This window comes from Mesoplodon mirus, assembly GCF_964341445.2.
Source record: "Mesoplodon mirus genome assembly, chromosome: 15".
Lineage (NCBI taxonomy): Eukaryota > Metazoa > Chordata > Mammalia > Artiodactyla > Ziphiidae > Mesoplodon > Mesoplodon mirus.
Genome location: NC_138991.1, coordinates 65,700,989 through 65,720,162, shown reverse-complemented (window position 1 = coordinate 65,720,162; position 19,174 = coordinate 65,700,989). Strand labels below are relative to the sequence as shown.

General features: G+C 45.4%; 1 protein-coding gene across 3 annotated transcripts in view; it reads right to left on the bottom strand.

The window, feature by feature from the left end:
* LUC7L (LUC7 like) overlaps window positions 1-19,174 on the bottom strand; it is a 30,620-nt gene that overhangs the window by 3,206 nt on the left and 8,240 nt on the right. For all 3 annotated transcript variants that reach the window (XM_082645281.1, XM_082645280.1, XM_082645282.1), the window contains 4 exons: window positions 9,129-9,239; window positions 8,067-8,210; window positions 3,821-3,997; window positions 1,402-1,490 (listed from right to left, as the gene is read on the bottom strand). In XM_082645281.1, the coding sequence (XP_082501407.1) occupies window positions 1,402-1,490; window positions 3,821-3,997; window positions 8,067-8,210; window positions 9,129-9,239 (521 nt within the window). The remainder of the gene's footprint in view (window positions 1-1,401; window positions 1,491-3,820; window positions 3,998-8,066; window positions 8,211-9,128; window positions 9,240-19,174) is intronic.

Here is a 19,174-nt window from a genome sequence, read left to right as displayed (position 1 = left end):
GTGTCCACTGACAGATGAATGGATAAAGATGATGTGGTTGTACGTATACAGTGGGATGTTATTCAGCCACAAAAAAGATGGAATCCTGCCATGTGTAACAATATCGATGGACCTTGACAGCATTATGGTAAGTGAAATAAGTCAGACAGAAAAAGATAAATACTGTATGATCTCAGTTAACGTGAAATCGAAAAAAACCCAAACCCATAGACACAGAGAACAGACTGGTGGTTGCCAGAGGTAGGGAAATGGGGGTGGACAAAAGGGGTGAATGAAGGTGGGAGAATAAAAGGATATAGTTAATTACAGCATCATAGTAGGGACTCTGTGTAGCCTTCAAGAGCACAGCTGCTATGGGAAGGTCTCACATGTGGAGGGTCCCACATATACCCCTGTGCACACAACATGTTCAGCGACTGTCGTCACCTCTGTGTCTTTTTGCTTAATATATTTTTACACTGTTTTGAGTCTATTTATAATCAGAATCTGTTAGATAGTTAAAATAATGAAAAGAAACACAAAAGATACAATAAAGGATTATTTGTCCTGAGTTATTCACTAAGGAATTCCTCCAGGAAAGCCCAGTTTCTGTGCCCAATATGAGAGCGTGGTTACTCGGTGCTCCAGCCTCTTCCTTGAACTCTGACCAGACCCGCTGTCTCCACCTGCATGTCTCTTAGGCTGAAGGGATGTCTCTTAGGCCCAAATACGGCCACAGCCAAATTCTCCTCCCCACCTCCTCCTCATCCCAACACACCATTCCCAGTCTCCCCACCGCCATAAGCGGCCACTCCTGATCAGAAACTCTGAGCCAGCTCCACTCCCCCTTTGCACAACTTGCTCTGTCCACTAGCAAATCCTATCAGCTCCAACCCCCAGAAAACATAATTCCGTCCTGGCCCTCACAGGGTTCGAACTGCCACCTCCTTGGCCTGGACCCTCCCAGCTAGCTCACGTTCTCTCTGCTTCCACCCTACCACCCACGAGCCTGGGCCCACACCGGAGCCCGTCCCTGGTGGGTCCTGCCCACAGCAGGCATGGCAGCGTGAGAGCATGTTCCTCTCTGGTGTCCCAGCTCCTGCCTGTCCTGCTGGTCAAGGGCTGCTCCACAGGAGGTGCTGTGACAGGTCCCCCTCCACCCCTGCCAGGGAGTCCACATCTTTCTAGGTAAGAATCAGGTGGCCACAGCTGCTCGAGCAGCTTGGGTGTCCTGTCCACACCGCACAGCTGTGCACACAGGTCCTCCTGGACCAGCCAGAACCTCGCTTGACTGAACATGCTATATGTTTGCTTATTCTTCTTTTAAGAGCCACCCAGGTAACTGGCAGACCTCAACTGTCAAGGGCAGTAAGTCTGCAGTGCTGCCAGGAAGTGGGGCGTCCTCAGGTCGCACGTGCTCACCTCCTGCTCAGGCGTTCTTCCCGCTCCCTCTCCTCTCTCCTCCTCAGCCGATCCTGATTTCTCTTCTCCTGCTTTTCAGCCACAGTTTTCTAAGTAAACAAAAAATTGGAAGATGGGGGAGGAGCAAGTCACACACTAGAGTGAACATTATTGAACAAAGCACCTTTACGTGACCTCAATACTGGCAATTTAAGAACCTAAGAGAAACTCAGGGAACAGGAACACATTCTTCATAAAACCTCTTAAACAATGGAAAATACATGGGGGAAAAAAACGCTTTATCATTTTATAAGTTCAGTGACAAACTATATATTCTAAGTGCTGTACACCTAAATCACAGAAATTTTATCATATTGCTCAAATCAATCCATAAATTTAGTTTTTTTACCCCAAGGAGACTCCACAAACTTCATGTAAAAGAGAAAACATGTATCTGACCGAATCCATCTTGCTGCAGGAGCCAAGCTGCCCTGCCAAGCTGCAGCCTATCCCGGGGTGCTGGCGGGGCTTCCTGGGGACAGCAGGCTCCACACGTCCCATCAGGCTGGGTCATGGTGAGCACAGTGGACAAGGAAGTTCCGACAGGCAGGAGGTGGCCTAGCAACTCCCCTGCCAGAGCACCATCCACTGGCTAGCTCAGAGCACCCCAAAATCAACTCAGAGCCTTTCAATGCCCCCCCTCGTGCTGCCGAGGGGAAGGCCCTGAGGGGGAGGAACTTAGAGCCAGGAGACAAAGGCCCAAGAGGGCATAAAGGGTGACCTTAAATCTCAGTTCAGATGGGAGCCAGGCCCGAGGAAGAGAAGGCGTGGCCAGGACAAGGAGAGGCCGAGAACCAGCCTGTGAGCTGGCATCACCTCCTTCCCAAACCCTCCCCACTCCCTAAAACACTACGTTCTCCCACCTGAGGGAAGTCCTCACTCTTCTCACCCTGCATCCACCTTGGAGCATGGCCCAGGGGGTGCACAGCCCAGGGAGGGGTGCACACCTCTGGTACCACTGGGAGTGAAGCCATCTCTGATTAGGGCACACAACTCCCACCTTCCTTATCGTTAAGAGGTGCACTTCCAAATACATTTTCTGTTGTTAGTTTAACAGCTATTTATCAAAATCTGTAACTTAGTTGGGTTGTTCTATCAACTATATACTGCTCATAACTGCAATGACAATACATGACTTCTAGATCAGGTGAATACTTAAATTCTAAAGGTTTCAGTGTATTCTGAAGCAAAGGTACATCTTAAGAAAAAAACAAAAGGCTTTCAGATATAAGAAACATTAGGACAAAATTCTGAGGTGTTATGGAATGGGAAGACAATTTAAAGGAAATTCCCTAAGGAGCAGATTTTTAATGGGGATGGTAGTTGACACCAAATTGTTATTTACATTCTACTGACTACACATAAAATATTTTTACGTGTTTTATACCCATAAATTTATAAGAAAAAAATTCCAACTTAAAAATGTGTGACAAAGAATATCATTTTTCAAAATTCTACTGGGAGCACAGGAGCAAATGCTTCAAGACCAGTGCTGAGACTGCCACCCAGCTCCCTCTCCCAGGGCCGAGCACATCACTTATGGGTCATCGTCCTTGGGTGCAGGGCCCTGACACCCGCTGCTCCTTCCTGGGGGCACACAAGGCCCAAGGCCTTGACTACCATGGTATCCTACAGTCAGGTGCCATGTGTCTGTCCTTCCAATAGATTTCAGGTGTCTGGATAAAAGGCCTGCACATTTCCCAGCATCCCATCATAGGGTCCCAGTACACAATTAGGGAAAGCACTATCCATTTGAAGAAGACAATTCAAAATATCACAAACTTATTTAACCTTCCTCCTTGGCATTCTGTACCCAAGATGTCAAATGTTGTAGAGCTTAACCCAGAACAAGGAGGAGCCCCGAGGAAGGGACACAGGCATCCAGCAGTGGGGCAGGGCTATCAGAAAAAGCCCCATGACCTTCTCATCCTTCTAGCCAGACCACCCTCCATGTGTCCGCCTCTGTCCAAGAAAAAAAACTGCTGACTACTGGCTCTTTCCCATCACCAACAGAAGTGTTTTCACAGGGGTACGAGAACTCTCTGTACCATGGGACTGAATTCTGCCATTTTCCTCTGTAAACAAGGGGTAGCAGACTAAATAAATATCCCAGGCTCTGCTGGATTCTGAGATCTTAGATCTCTTGTGGGAACATATGGATGAAATCTGAGTAGTTCACTGTAAAACTCAAGTATAAAACCAAGGCATGATCTTAGGATCAGAACAGAAGGTTTTCAGTACCTCCACCAACCCCCCCCAAAAAAACAAAACAAAAACAAAAACAAACAAAAAAGAACACAAGGTTTTCTAAAAGCAAAGAGATGTGAAGAAGAGCACAAAACTTCTCGGGTTTCTTCAGAAACACAACACATTAACATACCCTTAACTGATCGAGCTTCTCACGGATCTGAATGAACCCCAAGTGTAACTTGCCCCCGAAGTGGTCTGCAAGACGACGGTCATTGTCATGGAGACCAAGGTAGGCTGAACAGACTTCACAAACACGCAGCTTCTGCTGCTGAAAACTGGATGCAGGCATGGAATTCCTGTATTCTTCCTGGAGAATGGGAAGAGAGTGAGAGTCAAATGTCACTGTCTACTCAGCCCCTAAAATGGAAGTATGTGAAGGGACTACAGAGATGACTTTTATTTATTTATTTTTTTTGGCTACATGGCATGTGGCATTGAACCCGGGGGTCCTGGCAGTGAAAGTTCCAAGTACTAAGTACTGGACCACCAGGGAATTCCCTAGAGATGACTTCTATTTTTAAAAAATTTTTTAATGTTTTATTTTTTTTTTTGGCTGCGCTGGGTCTTCGTTGCTGCGCGGGCTTTCTCTAGTTGGGGCGAGCGGGGGCTACTCTTCGTTGCGGTGCATGGGCTTCTCATTGCGGTGGCTTCTCTTGTTGCGGAGCACAGGCTCTAGGCATGAGGGCTTCATTAGTTGTGGCATGCGGGCTCAGTAGTTGTGGTGCATGGGCTTAGTTGCTCCACGGCATGTGGGATCTTCCCGGACCAGGGCTCAAACCCGTGTCCCCTGCACTGGCAGGTGGATTCTTAACCACTGCACCACCAGGGAAGTCCGAGATGATTTTCAAATACATAAAAACTGAATCGTTTACAAAGCTTCAGATTCTTGTAACCAACCCAATTTTAATTATTTAAGAAATGAACTACCAGTCATGATTTCAAAGCAACAAAGGGTATTCAGAACACTCAGACACACAGGATGCTGTGTGTGTTAAAAGGCCAGCAGGGAAGGTAAGTCCCTGCTATGGTGGAGAGCTCTGCAAAGACCAAAGAAACAAGACGGAAGAATCTTCAACAGGGGTCTTAAAAAAACAAACAAAAAACCTAAACCAAACAGACGAGCAAAAACCACAGGAGTATCTATGGAGATTGTCCCAATGTTCAGGAAACTGTATCCCAACGCAGCCCAAAAGCTAAAACTTGGAAGGACAAATACATTAGACACTGTCTTCAAAGGAGGAAGTGTGCCAAACGGAACAAAGCACACTCCCTCCTGCAGCCAGTGCAGTCTGAGTCTAATCGTAAGAAGTCACTAGGGACTTCCCTGGTGGCGCAGTGGTTAAGAATCTGCCTGTCAATGCAGGGGACACGGGTTCGAGCCCTGGTCCGGGAAGATCCCACATGCCGCAGATCAACTAAGCCCATGCGCCACAACTACTGAGCCTGCGCTCTAGAGCCTGTGAGCCACAACTACTGAGCCCGTGCTCCACAACAAGAGAAGCCACTGCAATGAGAGGCCCACGCACCGCAATGAAGAGCAGCCCCCACTCACTGTAACTAGAGAAAGCCTGCATGCAGCAATGAAGACCCAATGCAGCCAAAAATAAATTTTAAAAATTAAAAAAAAAAGTCACTCGGCCTCAAAGCAAAATACACCAAACACAAAAGAAAATGAACCAGAACATGGTTACTGCTGCTTGTGCTCAAATTAAAACATTCCTTCAAAATCTAGGTTTAAGAAATGCATTTCAATAATCATTTGCCCTTAAAGGGAAGACTGAATGTAGTAATCTTCCATTAATTCACACATTCAAAATGTTCCCTAGGAAATGCAAATCAAAATAAGACATCACATCACTCACTAAACCGGCAAAGATACAGAAAGGCACTCTGGTGCCCAGGACCCCCACTGTCCTTACTCCGGCCACTGTCCCCATCCTCATCACCTGAGTGCCCCCCATAGGCCTTCCTCAGAACTACAGGACAGAACAGGATGGGGAAGGGTGCCCTTCCTCCCCTTAGCAGGAGGCAAGGCTGTCTGGTCATCCTAAGAAATGATACAGAGAGGTGCTGCGTACTCTTTACCCAGTTTCCCCCAATGGTTCTATCTTTAAAAACTATAGCACAACATCACAGAAAGGACACTGAGTGATACAGTCAAGGTTCAGAACATCCATCACCACAAAGGTCCTGCCTGCTGCCCTTTCACAGCCACACCCACTTCTCTGACTCCTGGTGACCACCAATCTGCTCTCCATTCTTATGGTTTGGCCATTTTAAGAATGTTATATAACAGATCCACGTAGTATTTAACCCTTTGGGATTGACTTTTTTCACTCAGAATAATTACAATTGATTTTGAAAGAGATTATAGAGGAAGGCATTCAAAGTTTTACAGCTACAGAGAGGAGCAGAATAATATCACAAATAACTAACGTACCCACCATATTCAGCACTTCTGCTTAAGGTTTTAGTTTTTCTTTTAATGAAAGATGTAGAACATTATGATGGAAATTCAGTTCCTGATGTTTCCCTCTCTAGTGCCAGTTCTCTCCCTCCCCAGAGGCATTTGTGTGCGTTCAGCATAATCTTCAGTGCTGCCTCTGTACTTCACTGCACATGTGGATCCATAAACCGTGTGTGCACCTGGGGCATTTATAAGTCCCACGTCAGCGCTACAGGTCTTTCTCCCACCTGTGTTGCTGGAGAGCTCTCTCCAGGATGTTGCAGGCAGATGTGTTCAGTTCGTTCACTGCTGCAGGACTCCATTTCAGGGGCACATGGCTGTTTGTCCATGGGTGGTTTTCCAGGTTACCGACGGTTGCTCATTTTACCAGTTCTGCTGTGAGCGTCCTTGCACCTGTCTTCTAGCAAGGATGCTTGGAGTCCTGGGCACAAGTTACCATGGGTCCCCTATCCTGCTGCCCTCTTGGCTGTCTGCAGACATCCAAGTGGAGAACCCCACATCTACAATTATTCAGCCTATGCATAAATCTCGGAGCCATCTCACCGGTTTCTGGTGTCTGCTGTGCTCTTCAAAGCAGGAAGGCCTGGCCTCAGGACTCGCTAAGAGGCCGCAGAGCTTCCTTCCTGACCCTCTGGCCTTTCTGCTGGAGCTGTCAGCAACCGAGGGAGCCTGACTTTTTTTTTTTACATGTAAACACAAATTTCCCATTTAAGTACACAGCGGTTTAGTATACAGCTGGTGTAGGATTTCTACGCAGGACTTGCGACCCTTCATGCACACGTCATTGCCTCAGTGGGCCTCGCTCGAACACCCACAGGCAGTCAGCAGGATTCGTGTATTCAGCTGAGAATCGTTGTGTCATCGCTGAGCTGCTACTATGTATCAGGCACCATGACAAGCCGGGGGTGCAGCAACAACCAAAACCAGCCCTGCACTGGGGCACCGCCCGCTCTGCCATCTCACCTCTACCCACCATTCTGAGAACCTTCTCATCTGGTCTCAGCTAAGGGCCTTCCAGGGTCCCTCTGTCCTACCTGGACACGCCCTGCACCCCGCAAGTGCACCCGTCTTCACCAGAATTAATCTTATCCGCTGCTCACATTCCTTTCTGCCTGACCCCCCTCCCCACAGCAGTATCATCTCCAACAGGAGAGGGAGTCTTCCGGCTTGCTCACAACTAGAGAAGTGCCTGGCCCATAGCTGGAGTTTGACAAACACTTACTAAAGGAACACACCCGCCCCGTCTTCCTCTGACTACCATTCCCACCGTTCTCGAAGCCTACCCAAGCCATCTCCGATTCCAGCAGTGAGATTTGAGAACCAGGGAGTATGCAACAGAGGAAATAATCTAGGAGGAAAACGGCTGTCACAGAAACAGACATTGAGTCCCTGACTCAGCTTCTCCACCACACAGCAGTGTGTCCTGGCCTGGCAGCCTAGCAGACACCACCTCGGTACCACCCGCAACCTGCACGGGTCTCTCTACTGAGGACACAGTGTCACTAAGCACCAGGCCTCACTGTACATAGCGTCTGCGAAGCAAGTCTGGCCCAATTACACCAGCTGAACACCCACCACGCTGCCCCCTCCCTGGGAGCCAGACGGACAGACGGCAGGTGCTCACTAACACTCCTCCGCTGACTGTTATACTCAGGACGCACTCTACACGTGAGAATAATGCGCAGAGCTGGCAAGTGCCTAGTGTGAGGCCACACGGGGTCACAGGCGCAGAGTGAAGACACAAACTCCAGTGTGTGCTGACTCTAAACCATACAATCCTGACAATATGCCACCCTATTTCCAACTCCTTCCCAATATGTATACAAAAAAAGAAGGCATGGCTTAATCTTAGCCCAAAAGGTCAACTCCGGAGTTACTACTTCCTCTCTAAGACATTTTTGTCACCAACCTCAGCTTCTTTTTTCTTTGCACGGACTTTCTCCACTTCCATAAGAATCTTCTGGGATTCGTCCACATTCCCTTCGGCTCCTAGCTGTTCAGCTTTAGCAAGAAGCTTCCCTATTTCTTCGTTCAACTCATGTACTTTTTCTGCCTAGGAGAGAGAAACAACCAGGTAAGGAGACATCTAGAAACAACAGATTTTTTAATGCAAAGAAAACGAGTGTTTCTCTTGCTGCATTTCTGGTCTGTTCCGCTGAAAATATTAGAACAGCTGGAAACCCTCACTGACGACACGCGAATTCTAACCACCACGCCACCCTTAACGCCACCACCGGGACTGGTCATGACTCGACCTGTGCACCGCGCTCCAGTAAAAGCAGTGGGACTGCTGTTACCGCCAACACGTTGCAAGGACCATCATGTGAGTCAGCTTCCAGGCCATCTCTTTTTATGCCTTCTATTACAGTTCAATCTTCTGGGTAAGGGTAAAAAAATGCATGGGTCCAAATGCATACACTTATACTGTAAGCAAAATGCCTAATTACTGGGATTTGCTTCCAGAAATAAAACCGCACCGTTGATCCAGTTTGCAACTGTCTATTTCCTAAGAAATGCTTTTAGAAAACTGAAAGGAAAAAAGATACTGAAGAGAGTTCCGCTGAAGAGGAGACAAGGGTCATCCAGATGACACACAGGCCAACTCCACACAGATCTACTTTCTTCTTCCATGATATGGATGCATCATAGTTTAACCATTTCCCTGCTAACTTTTCTCATTTCCTGTTTTATGTAGGGATGTTAAAAAAAAAAAGAAACTTTAAAACACACACACGCGTGCACACACACACACAAAAAAACAAAACAAAACAAACAAACAAAAAAACCCCACATTCACAATGCGGGGAGGGGCTAAGAGCCCAGCGATGGCCTTCCCTCCTCACTGGGAACAGCCAAGGCAGTGGGTACCATCCACCCCAAAGATGCACACTCAGCAGTGACCGTGACTGCTAGCCCCGTGGCAGCCCAGTTCTTACGACAACCATGTGAGGCGAAGGCCTCCCCAGCATACCTTTGCGGAAACTTCTGCACTGATCTCCTCCTGTGTCTCTGCCAGCCGCTTCTTGGCAAGCTCAGTTCTCCGATCACACTCAGCGATAAAGGACTCCAAGTGATCCATCGCCTAGCTCAGGAGAGGTAGAGAGCTACAGTCAGTGACATGCCTACGACCTCAGAACTCACGTGTTCGATAGGAAATAACAGTCCTGGGTTGGTTCTTAAAGCCTGTAGGTTCAGTGGGAAGATCTGAAGCTACACTACAGCTAACATGTCCACAATCACATTCAATCAAGGGGCTCTGTTAAACCAAATGACCACTCAAAAGCATGGTCCTCTCATCTGATTTATTTCCAAAATTTGTAAAAGAACCCCCATCCCTCAACAACGTTTCCAAGAAATTTCTGAGGAAAATTAAAACACCTGGCCGTAACTAACAGTGGTCTCTGAGGGTCAGAAAAGGCTGGACTGAGCTAATGTCAGAGGCCCTCTCCTGGTGAGTCGTGGGAGATGCAGATGATGTACTCACTGGTCTTTGTGAGCCACGTAAATATTATTCCCTCATGTTCTGAGGGTAGAGTTCCCCCTTCCACCTCAAAACAAAACAATAGAACAAATGTTACTGAGAGCTGTGAACACGTTTAGTTATTGCCCACCGTCTAAAGTAGCGGGAAAACTGGTTACTACTTACCCAAAAAGGTAAAGGAAAAGACACTCTGAAAAGAGTTGGTGGGAATCAATAAAATACTAATTAATAAGCAGTCACATATGCTAAGCACTTAATTTGCCGTAATTAGTCAAAGGCCCCAACATAACTTCAGATAAACATACAAACAGGACGTCACTTTCCCAACTGTCAGGCTAGGACCAGTGATAAGTAGCACCTCCCAAGTTGCTGAAGTCAGCATCATGTTACATTGACAGCAAGTGAGGTTAGCAGTGGATGACGGGGTTAGACAGGGTGAATGATCCACCACTGAAAAATAGAGAAAGGAAAGTTCTGGGTGGAAATGATAAGCAGTCAGGTGAAAGTTAGGCCAACGGACCAAGGAGTGATAATCTATGTCTCTTCCTCCAAATATGGTCAGGAGAGAGCACTCCACAAGGATTGGTGTGACACTGGAATGGACAGTAGGGACGCTGGAGAGGATTACAGTCCTCTCTTTTCAAATGAATGCATACTTGGGAGTAGGTCAAGACAGGGAAAAGGCTTGTGATGGTGCCAAGCCCCACTGCCCACAAGGCCAACTCCCAGATTTCACTCCACACACTTGGAACTCAGGACCTCTTTCCTGTCATTGGTCCCCAAATATTCTCAATAAACATTTCACTATGTTCAAATCAAACAAGCAGGAAAGCCAATGACTGGCATTTGTTTGCATGCATGCACTGCATTTCCTGGAAGTATGTCAAGCTGACCAGCTCTGCTGACAAGGTGGGGGGACTCGTCAGGATCAGAGCGCCAGCGAGCTGACTCGGGTCATGTACCACCTGTGCTCACCTGGAACAACAGCTCCTAACAGACCAGCCTGAGAGGTGCGAGGGTCATGCATGCACACGTGCTGAGACTTCGATGCAGAGTTCCTCTACTGTCTACCCAAAAAGAGGGATCTCACACTGGACACAGCCAGGGATCCGCTCAACAGGGGTTGAGTGGGGAATACACATTGACAGTTCTGCCAGTGCCTTTACCAACCAAGGCAAACAGATGCATCTAAGCAAAATATAAACTGACTCGGCCATCAGATAAGCTAAAAATTAAATGGTAAACTTCACAACACAGACTAGACGTACTGCAGAGACGTCTCTTAACTGCCATGTTCTTTAAAAGATGGCTCTGTCCTACTGCTCCTCCCTCTCTTCAATGTGCTTCTCAATTCCAGATTGGTTCCTAAATCAAAGAGCAGGTTTAGCATTTCCCTGGTGGTGCAGTGGTTAAGAATCCGTCTGCTAATGCAGGGGACACAGGTTTAAGCCCTGGCCCAGGAAGATCCCACATGCCGCGGAGCAACTAAGCCCGTGCACAACTACCGAGCCTGAGAGCCACAACTACTGAAGCCCATGCCCCTAGAGCCCGTGCTCTGCAACAAGAGAAGCCACCGCATGAGAAGCCCGTGCACCACTACAAAAAGTAGCCCCCTCACGCCACAACTAGAGAAAGCCTGCACGCAGCAATGAAGACCCAACGCAGCCAAAAAAAAAAAAAAAAAAAAAAAGGTTTAAATGATTAAAAAAAAAAAAGGTACTCGAATCTAAAAATTAAGTCCTAATCACAAGGTACCACTTACTAGGAAGTTATCCACCTTTGTAACTCAGGGGTGGTGTGATGAACCATGAACTACTCAGGGGGCCTGGGCACACCGCTGGCACAGGGGGCACACAGGTCTCACTGTAGCTGGAGGCTGTCCATCCACACACAGGACCATGAGGTGCTCTCCCTGACCCTGCCTGCCTAGCAGCATCAGTGAGCCTAAGAGGAGCCCATGCTGTCAGCAGAACAGTCACAGCAAAAGTGTGCCTCAATACAGCCACGCAGGGGCTCTCAAGGTACGCAATTTTCAGATGAAGAAATGGAGGCAGAGTCTCCAAACTCCTGAGCGAAGGCATCAGGATGCAAAGCCCCTTGTGGTTTGACTCCAAAGTACCTACACTTAGTCCTCACAGCTCTGAGGCAGTTATCACCAGCCCAGTTTATAGAAAATAGAAAAGGGCAAAATAACTTGCCCAGGATCACACAGGGACTCTCACCCAGGACCTGACTGGGAAAGCGTGACTGTCACACTGCACACCTGTACGACAGAGACCAGGTGTAAGCAGAACTGGTCCCATTAGTTGATATGGTGTGTTGCTCTGGAAACCTGTCAAATAAAACATCACAAAGCAAGACAATGTGGGGGAAAAGTGAACCATATTTTCACTGAATTAGAGAGAAGCAAATCTTTACATTTTCCACGTGTGAACACTGAAGAAACGGGCTGCCCTGTAACCTTAATGTTCTGTGTGTCTGTGTTCAAGTTGAAAAACTTGAGATGTATTTATAGAGATGACCAATTCCCTCTCCTAGGGAATTCCTGGATATAACACTCTCAAGAAATCAAGGCCTGGCCCTGGTGCAGTCAGAATGAGGCTGTACTGGGCTAGAAGGAGCCAATGGTGAGGCACTTTCTCCCAGATAACCTGAATTTGGGGTGGAAAAGTGCCAGAGGTCCCAGCCATCAGCCCAAGCTGAGGGTCTAGGCAGTGAACACCTACACAAAGAAACACCTTTTTTCTTTTTTTTTTTTTCTTTTTTTTGTGGTACGTGGGCCTCTCACTGTTGTGGCCTCTCCCGTTGCGGAGCACGGGCTCCGGACGCGCAGGCTCAGCGGCCATAGCTCACGGGCCCAGCCGCTCCGCGGCACGTGGGATCCTCCCGGACCGGGGCACGAACCTGTGTCCCCTGCATCAGCAGGCGGACTCTCAACAACTGCGCCACCAGGGAAGCCCAAGAAACACCTTTATGACAACCCTGTCAGGCCCACAAGGAAATACCTTTTTCACACCTTTCTGATTGGCAAAAACTGAAAGTTTGGTAACTCGCTGCTCTGTTAGTGAAGATGTGAAAATGGGAACTCTCACACATCACTGGTGGGATCGTTCACCCCTGTGGAGAATTCCGTGACACTAACTACCAAAACGACAAAAGCACATCCTTTCTGGGCCAACAGTCCCGCTTCTAGGGATCTTTCCTAGATACACTCACAATGTGCCAATGTGCAATGCAGCACTATGACCATCAACAGGGGATGGTCCTATAAAACAGACACACATCCTGTGGAATACTACGTAGACACAAAAGGATTAAGTACACTATATGATAGGAAATAATCTCAAAGATATGCTGACAAACCAAAAAAAGGGAAAGGGGGGGCAGATATAGAGCATGTGTGCAGCAGACTACTATTTGTGTTTAAAAAAAAATAGAGGGTTTCCCTGGTGGCGCAGTGGTTAAGAATCCGCCTGCCAATGCAGGGGACACAGGTTTGAGCCCTGGTCCGGGAAAATCCCACATGCCGCGGAGCAACTAAGCCCATGCGCCACAACTACTGATCCTGCACTCTGGCGCCCGCAAGCCACAACTACTGAGCCCACATGCCACAACTACTGAAGCCTGCACGCCTAGAGCCTGTGCTCCACAACGAGAAGCCACTGCAGTGAGAAGCCCACACACTGCAATGAAGGGTAGCCTCCGCTCGCCACAACTAGAGAAAGCCCGTGCACAGCAACGAAGACCCAACACAGCCATAAATAAATAAATAAATAAAATTTATAAAAATAAAAGAAAAAGATACATGTCCCTCAGGTATCCACATAATCTCTAAAGGCAAGAGAAGAAACCGAACAACTGGTCACCTCTGGGGCCAACCAGGGGGCTGAAGAACAGAGAAGGAGGCAGGCTTCACAACATACCTCTCATATCTCAAACTCTTAATCACGTGAGTGTTTTACGTGTTTTTAAGTTACTGACAGGACTTCCCTGGTGGTCCAGTGGTAAGAGTCTGCCTTCCAATGCAGGTGATGCAGGTTCAATCCCTGGCCAGGGAACTAAGATCCCATATGCTGTGGGGAAACTAAGCCTGCATGCCACAACTAGAGAGCCTGCGCTCTGCAACTATTGAGGCTGTGTGCTGAAACTACTGAGCCCATGCACCACAACAAAGAGCCCGTGAGCCGCAAAGAAAGATCCCGTGTGCTGCAACTAAGACCCAATAAATAAATAAATGAACAACTGACAAGCAGTAACCCTAGTGACATAACTGATCTAGGCAATAATCCTCAACTGCTACTTAAAGCATGAGGCCAAAGGCTGATGGGGGCTTGTGCAACCAGGTCAGGCTGCCTGTGCCACCCAATTCCACTGACGTTTTGCCACCCGAGGTGATGCACCAGCCAGTGCCCGGCCCGGCCCGGCCCCTGCACTATTCTGTCAAACGAGAACCTGATTCTGACCGTCAAGCTTCCAGATCTAACTCCCAGGTTACAGGAAATTTCAAAGATAAAGGAAAACACGTTAAAAAGACTGCATTATAAGGATGCAATCAGCAAAATCCAGGATATGAGAAACTTAAAAATTAATTTCTTCAAACAGATTTCAAAAGACTTACAATACATCCTACTGTGTGGCTCTTATTTTGAATTCTGAGTCAAACAAATGATCGTAAAAAAAATATTTTTTGAGATAGTCTGGGAAATTTGAGGACTTAGATAATGTTAAAAAATTATTTCTTAAATTACCAATACTTTAAATAAAATTATCTTCTAGATGTACTATTTGCAGTACTTATAGATAAAATTCTATGTCTAGGAACTACTGTAAAATAATCCAGTGTGGAAAGACAAGAATAAAGATGAAATAAGAGTCTTCACGTCAACAATCATTGAAAACTGGGAGATAAAAACCCAGAGATCTCATTATATTATTCTGTTTACTTCTGCATGTTTAAATTTTTCCTCAACGTATTTTTAGAAACAATGCTAATAAGATACAAACTTCTATATACAAAATAGACAAACAAGGTCCTACTGTACAGCACAGGGAACTATATTCAGTATTTTGTAATAAACTATAATGGAAGATAATCTGAAAAAGAATATATATATATGTATAACTGAATCGCTTTGCTGTACACAAAAAACTAATGCAACATTGTAAATCAACTATACTTCAGTTAAAAAAAAAAAACAAAACAAAACAACATGCTAGTAAGGCGATTCTGTCACAACCAAATATAATACCAGATCTTTGTATGCAGAGTAAAGAGAACTTCAAAAGCCAATGGCAACGCTGAAATATTTACAGATGAAATGACAGGATGTGTGAGGTTTGTTTTGAGATTTGTGAGAAGTGGGTACAAAGATGAAACACAGTTGGTCCTGAGCTGATCATTCCTGAGGCTGAGTGACGGGTACGTGGAGATTCATTATACTGTTACATCTCCTTTTGATGTATGAGATTCTCCAGGTAAGACAAACAAACAAAAAAACAAACAAACAAACCCCCCCCCACCCCCGACCATCCAAGGTCAGCCTGTGGCACTTGAGCAGCAAGCTGTTGCTTCCTTCCACCTTAAAGCTGTGGTAAGGGACTGCCTCCAGGGAGCGGGAGGGGCACAGGGAAAGGGGGCTTTGGGCGTTTTCCATGACAATCAATGAATTCTGATTCAGCCACACGCTTCCAATGAGAGCACACAGAAATCTTCAGTATACACAATTTTATCTTTGTCTTTCTCATGATTTCCTAAGGAATTTTAAGTCATTGAACAGGTCTCACAAAGTTTCAAGGGCACAGTCTACCATTTGAGTGCATCATGATTTGCTCATTCATCACTGAGCCTTTTTTGTTGCATCCAACTTTTTAATCTTATAAACAATGCTAGCTACCACAAACATCTTTGTGTACCAGTGTTTGCTTGTGTTTTCAATCACAGTTGACCCTTGAACAATGAGGGGGTTAGCGATGGATCGTGTAGTACTGTAGTATGTATTTATTGAAAAAAATCCATATGTAAGTGGACCCACACAGTTCAAACCTGTGTTGTTTAAGAGGCCACTGTACTTCCTTAAGATAGAGAGATTTGTAGAAGTAAGTTACAAGGTAGAAATAACTTTAAATTTTCATTTCTGCCTACTATTTTAGTAACCTGACCAGACCTAATAACTTTTCACGATTTAGCATAATTAGGAATTCCCCGGCGGTCCAGTGGTTAGGACTCCGTGGTTCCACTACAGGGTGCATGGGTTCGACCCCTAGCTGGGGAACTAAGATCCTGAAAGCCATGAGTCAAAAAAAGAAAAAAAGAAAAAGAAAGCGTAATTTTTTCTCCTCCCCTAAGAAATAATCACTTAAGAGCTTGGCATATACCTTTTAAAACTGTATTACAACGCATATAAAAGCAAACAATTTTTACTCCATTTAGGAGTTTTTCAAGATTTTTTCATTTTTCACATCAATACACGCATCTTCTATATCTATAGCTGTGTTTCACTGTATTTTAACACAACTATAACCATTCCACAATGAATACACATTTGCATTTTTTCACTTTTCACTAATCCAAAACGATGCAATAAACATCTTAAGTCTTCTCATACATAGGCAAATATTCTTCTAGGACTATTTCTTACAAATTGCTTAGACGGGACTCAAAGTCTATAAATATCTGAAAGTTGTATAAAGGGCTGATGAGGTCTTATAAAAGATTTACCAAGGGACTTCCCTGGTGACGCAATGGTTAAGAATCCACCTGCCAATGCAGGGGACACAGGTTCAAGCCCTGGCCTGGAAAGATCCCACATGCCGTGGAGAAACTAAGCCTGTGCGCCACAACTACTGAGCCTGCGAGCCACAACTACTGAAGCCCACGCACCTAGAGCCTGTGCTCCGCAACAAGAGAAGCCACTGCAATGAGAAGTCCACACACCACAACGAACAGTAGCCACTGCTCACTGCAACTAGAGAAAGCCCACATGCAGCAACGAAGACCCAACGCAGTCAAAAATAAATAAATTTTTTAAAAAACCCTGTATGATAAACATGGCTTAAAATATAATTCAAATGCCTGTTACACTAATAATATATTTAATTTTTTCAATATGAAGACAAAATAAATACTGTACTTTTTTTGTCAGCTGTCTAATACAACCTAGATAAAAATAGCTCCTAAATCTCCCTGACTGATCTGCTAAACGGAATGATTCCTCTCCCAGCATCATTTGATGCTGCTTGCATTAATTCTGGCATCAGTCTTATTATACTTTCAGAGACTTTGGAGATAGATATTTGGCCCACCTCACAGATTCATTGTCAACAGTGAAGATATTCTATCAAAACACTTGGTGAGATACATAAATATAAGTTATTAAGAAAAATCAGAACAAGTCATGATTTAGCGATGGTTCACAACGTGTGAAAACAAAACCTGTGTCCATCTTCCATTAGTGATGACTACACTGCAGTCCCTCCGGAAACCAACCTCAACATGGGGGCTGCTGGTCCCACGCCTGGGAACTGAACAGTCCATGGGCTACGTACGTGGCAGGCTAGGAGCCTAGCGCCAACAGCAGGTCATCAGGAGGCGCGACAGCCAGTGACAGCGACAGGAGTCAGCCCACGGCCACATCTGGCCGAAAAGCTTCGGAGGCGTTCTGAGTTATCAAAACTGCAAGTTTGCCAAGAAAACTCACAACTGGCCTTTCTGACATATACATATATACATATATATACCTATACACATATATATGTGTGTGTACAGATGTAGATATATATCTGTTCATCCTGAATGGCCTATCTTTGAAAGATACAAGTGACCTCTGAAGACAGGTACTGGATGGCTAGTCACACGGAAAGGGAAGACTTTTCACCTGGAATCTGTAACAGTTATGTTACCTACTGAAGAGATTTAAAAACTGGGTTTTTATCAAATTCTTTTAACAAATCTATATTCTGGAAAAGCACTTTATTGTTTCCTTCAAAGTTTATTCTGCATAACTAAGGGGGAAAAAAGTTATTTTAGTTTGGTATTTTAAAGTCAGGCCACATTTACCTCTATTAAAGTAACCCATTCCGTGCACCACAACGAAGAGTAGCCCCCGCTCGCCACAACTAAAGAAAGCCCTCACGCAGCAACGAAGACCCAGTGCAGCCAAAAATAAATAAATAAACAAACCCATGCACACCTAAACACTACTGATATATATATACTAAAAACTTTAAGGCAGGGTAAATCTTATGGCTTGTGAATTATATCTTAAAGCCATTATTTAAAAAACCTTTTTATGGTAAACTCCCTAACACCCAGAGGTACCTGCTTAGCGCTGCACAAAGCACCACTCACCGTGTGGAAGGACCACACCTTATGCAAGTAGCCCCCACTAATAAACAGTTCCAGTACATCCTCCTCTTTTCACTTCAGTCTTTTACTTTCACAAAAAAAGCTGCAATGGGCACCTTTTCTGTGTACCCATTAACACATATCACTAAGATACAGTCCCAGCAGAGTTCTGGAACAAGTGTATACAAGCATTTGACATGCTGAGCCACCTGACAAGACTGCCCTCCCACAAACACAGCTGCTCCAAGTCACCCTTCGTTCTTCAGGACAGGAGGCCTCCTCTGTAGGTTTACAGCACTAGCCATCAAACGTTTCAACATGAGCCATCTGTAAGGTCAAATATGATTTTTAAGGAGTTGAAAGGACAGGTGGTTACCTCTTTAACAGGAAAAGGTATTCCCACAAATGGTAAATTTTCACAATGCAAAAAGGTCTCGTGACCCACTCGAGCCCTCCAACTAAGACAAGAATGTTCATAATCTCTTGGCTTCTTCTAAAACTACTCTGTACATCTAGGCACGTCAATGGGTATAAATGTCCTTCCTTTTTAAAAATCACACTACAGAAGCCATCATATCACGCTTGCTTTTCCTCTTTATCTCGAAGATAATTTCACAACAACATACACTGAACTACACTGAACTCAATCCTCTTTCCATAGCTATATGTCATTCCATTGTAAAGAAGAGCAATGACTTAGCCAAGCCCTCACTGAAGAAGCCTACAGGGTTCTGGCTTTCCGCAGCTCTAATGCTGCAGGAATATTCTGGAGCAAATTTATCTTTGTACATATGCAAGTTATCGGTCAGATATACTCTCAGAACTAGCACTCCTGGGATGTGCTTTCACATCTTCAGATGCTCAATTATCCAGGAGGTGTATCAGGATTACTTAACTCTCCATCTCCTTAGCTCTGAGTGAGGGTGAGTATCTGCCATAGGATTAGATGCCTACCAGAAAGTGTCCTTTTCTATCCTTTGCCCATTTTCTATTCAGCTATTGTTATGGCTCTTCTCAATTATCATGAATTCTATATACAAAGAATACTTGTCCTTCGTCATACATGCTGCAAATATTTTGTCCCAGTTAAACTGTCTTATTTTATGTATAGGAATTTTTGATATGCTAATATTTTAAGTCGCTACTCAGAAAAATGTATCCATCTTTCCCTTATAGCTTCTAGGCTTTATAA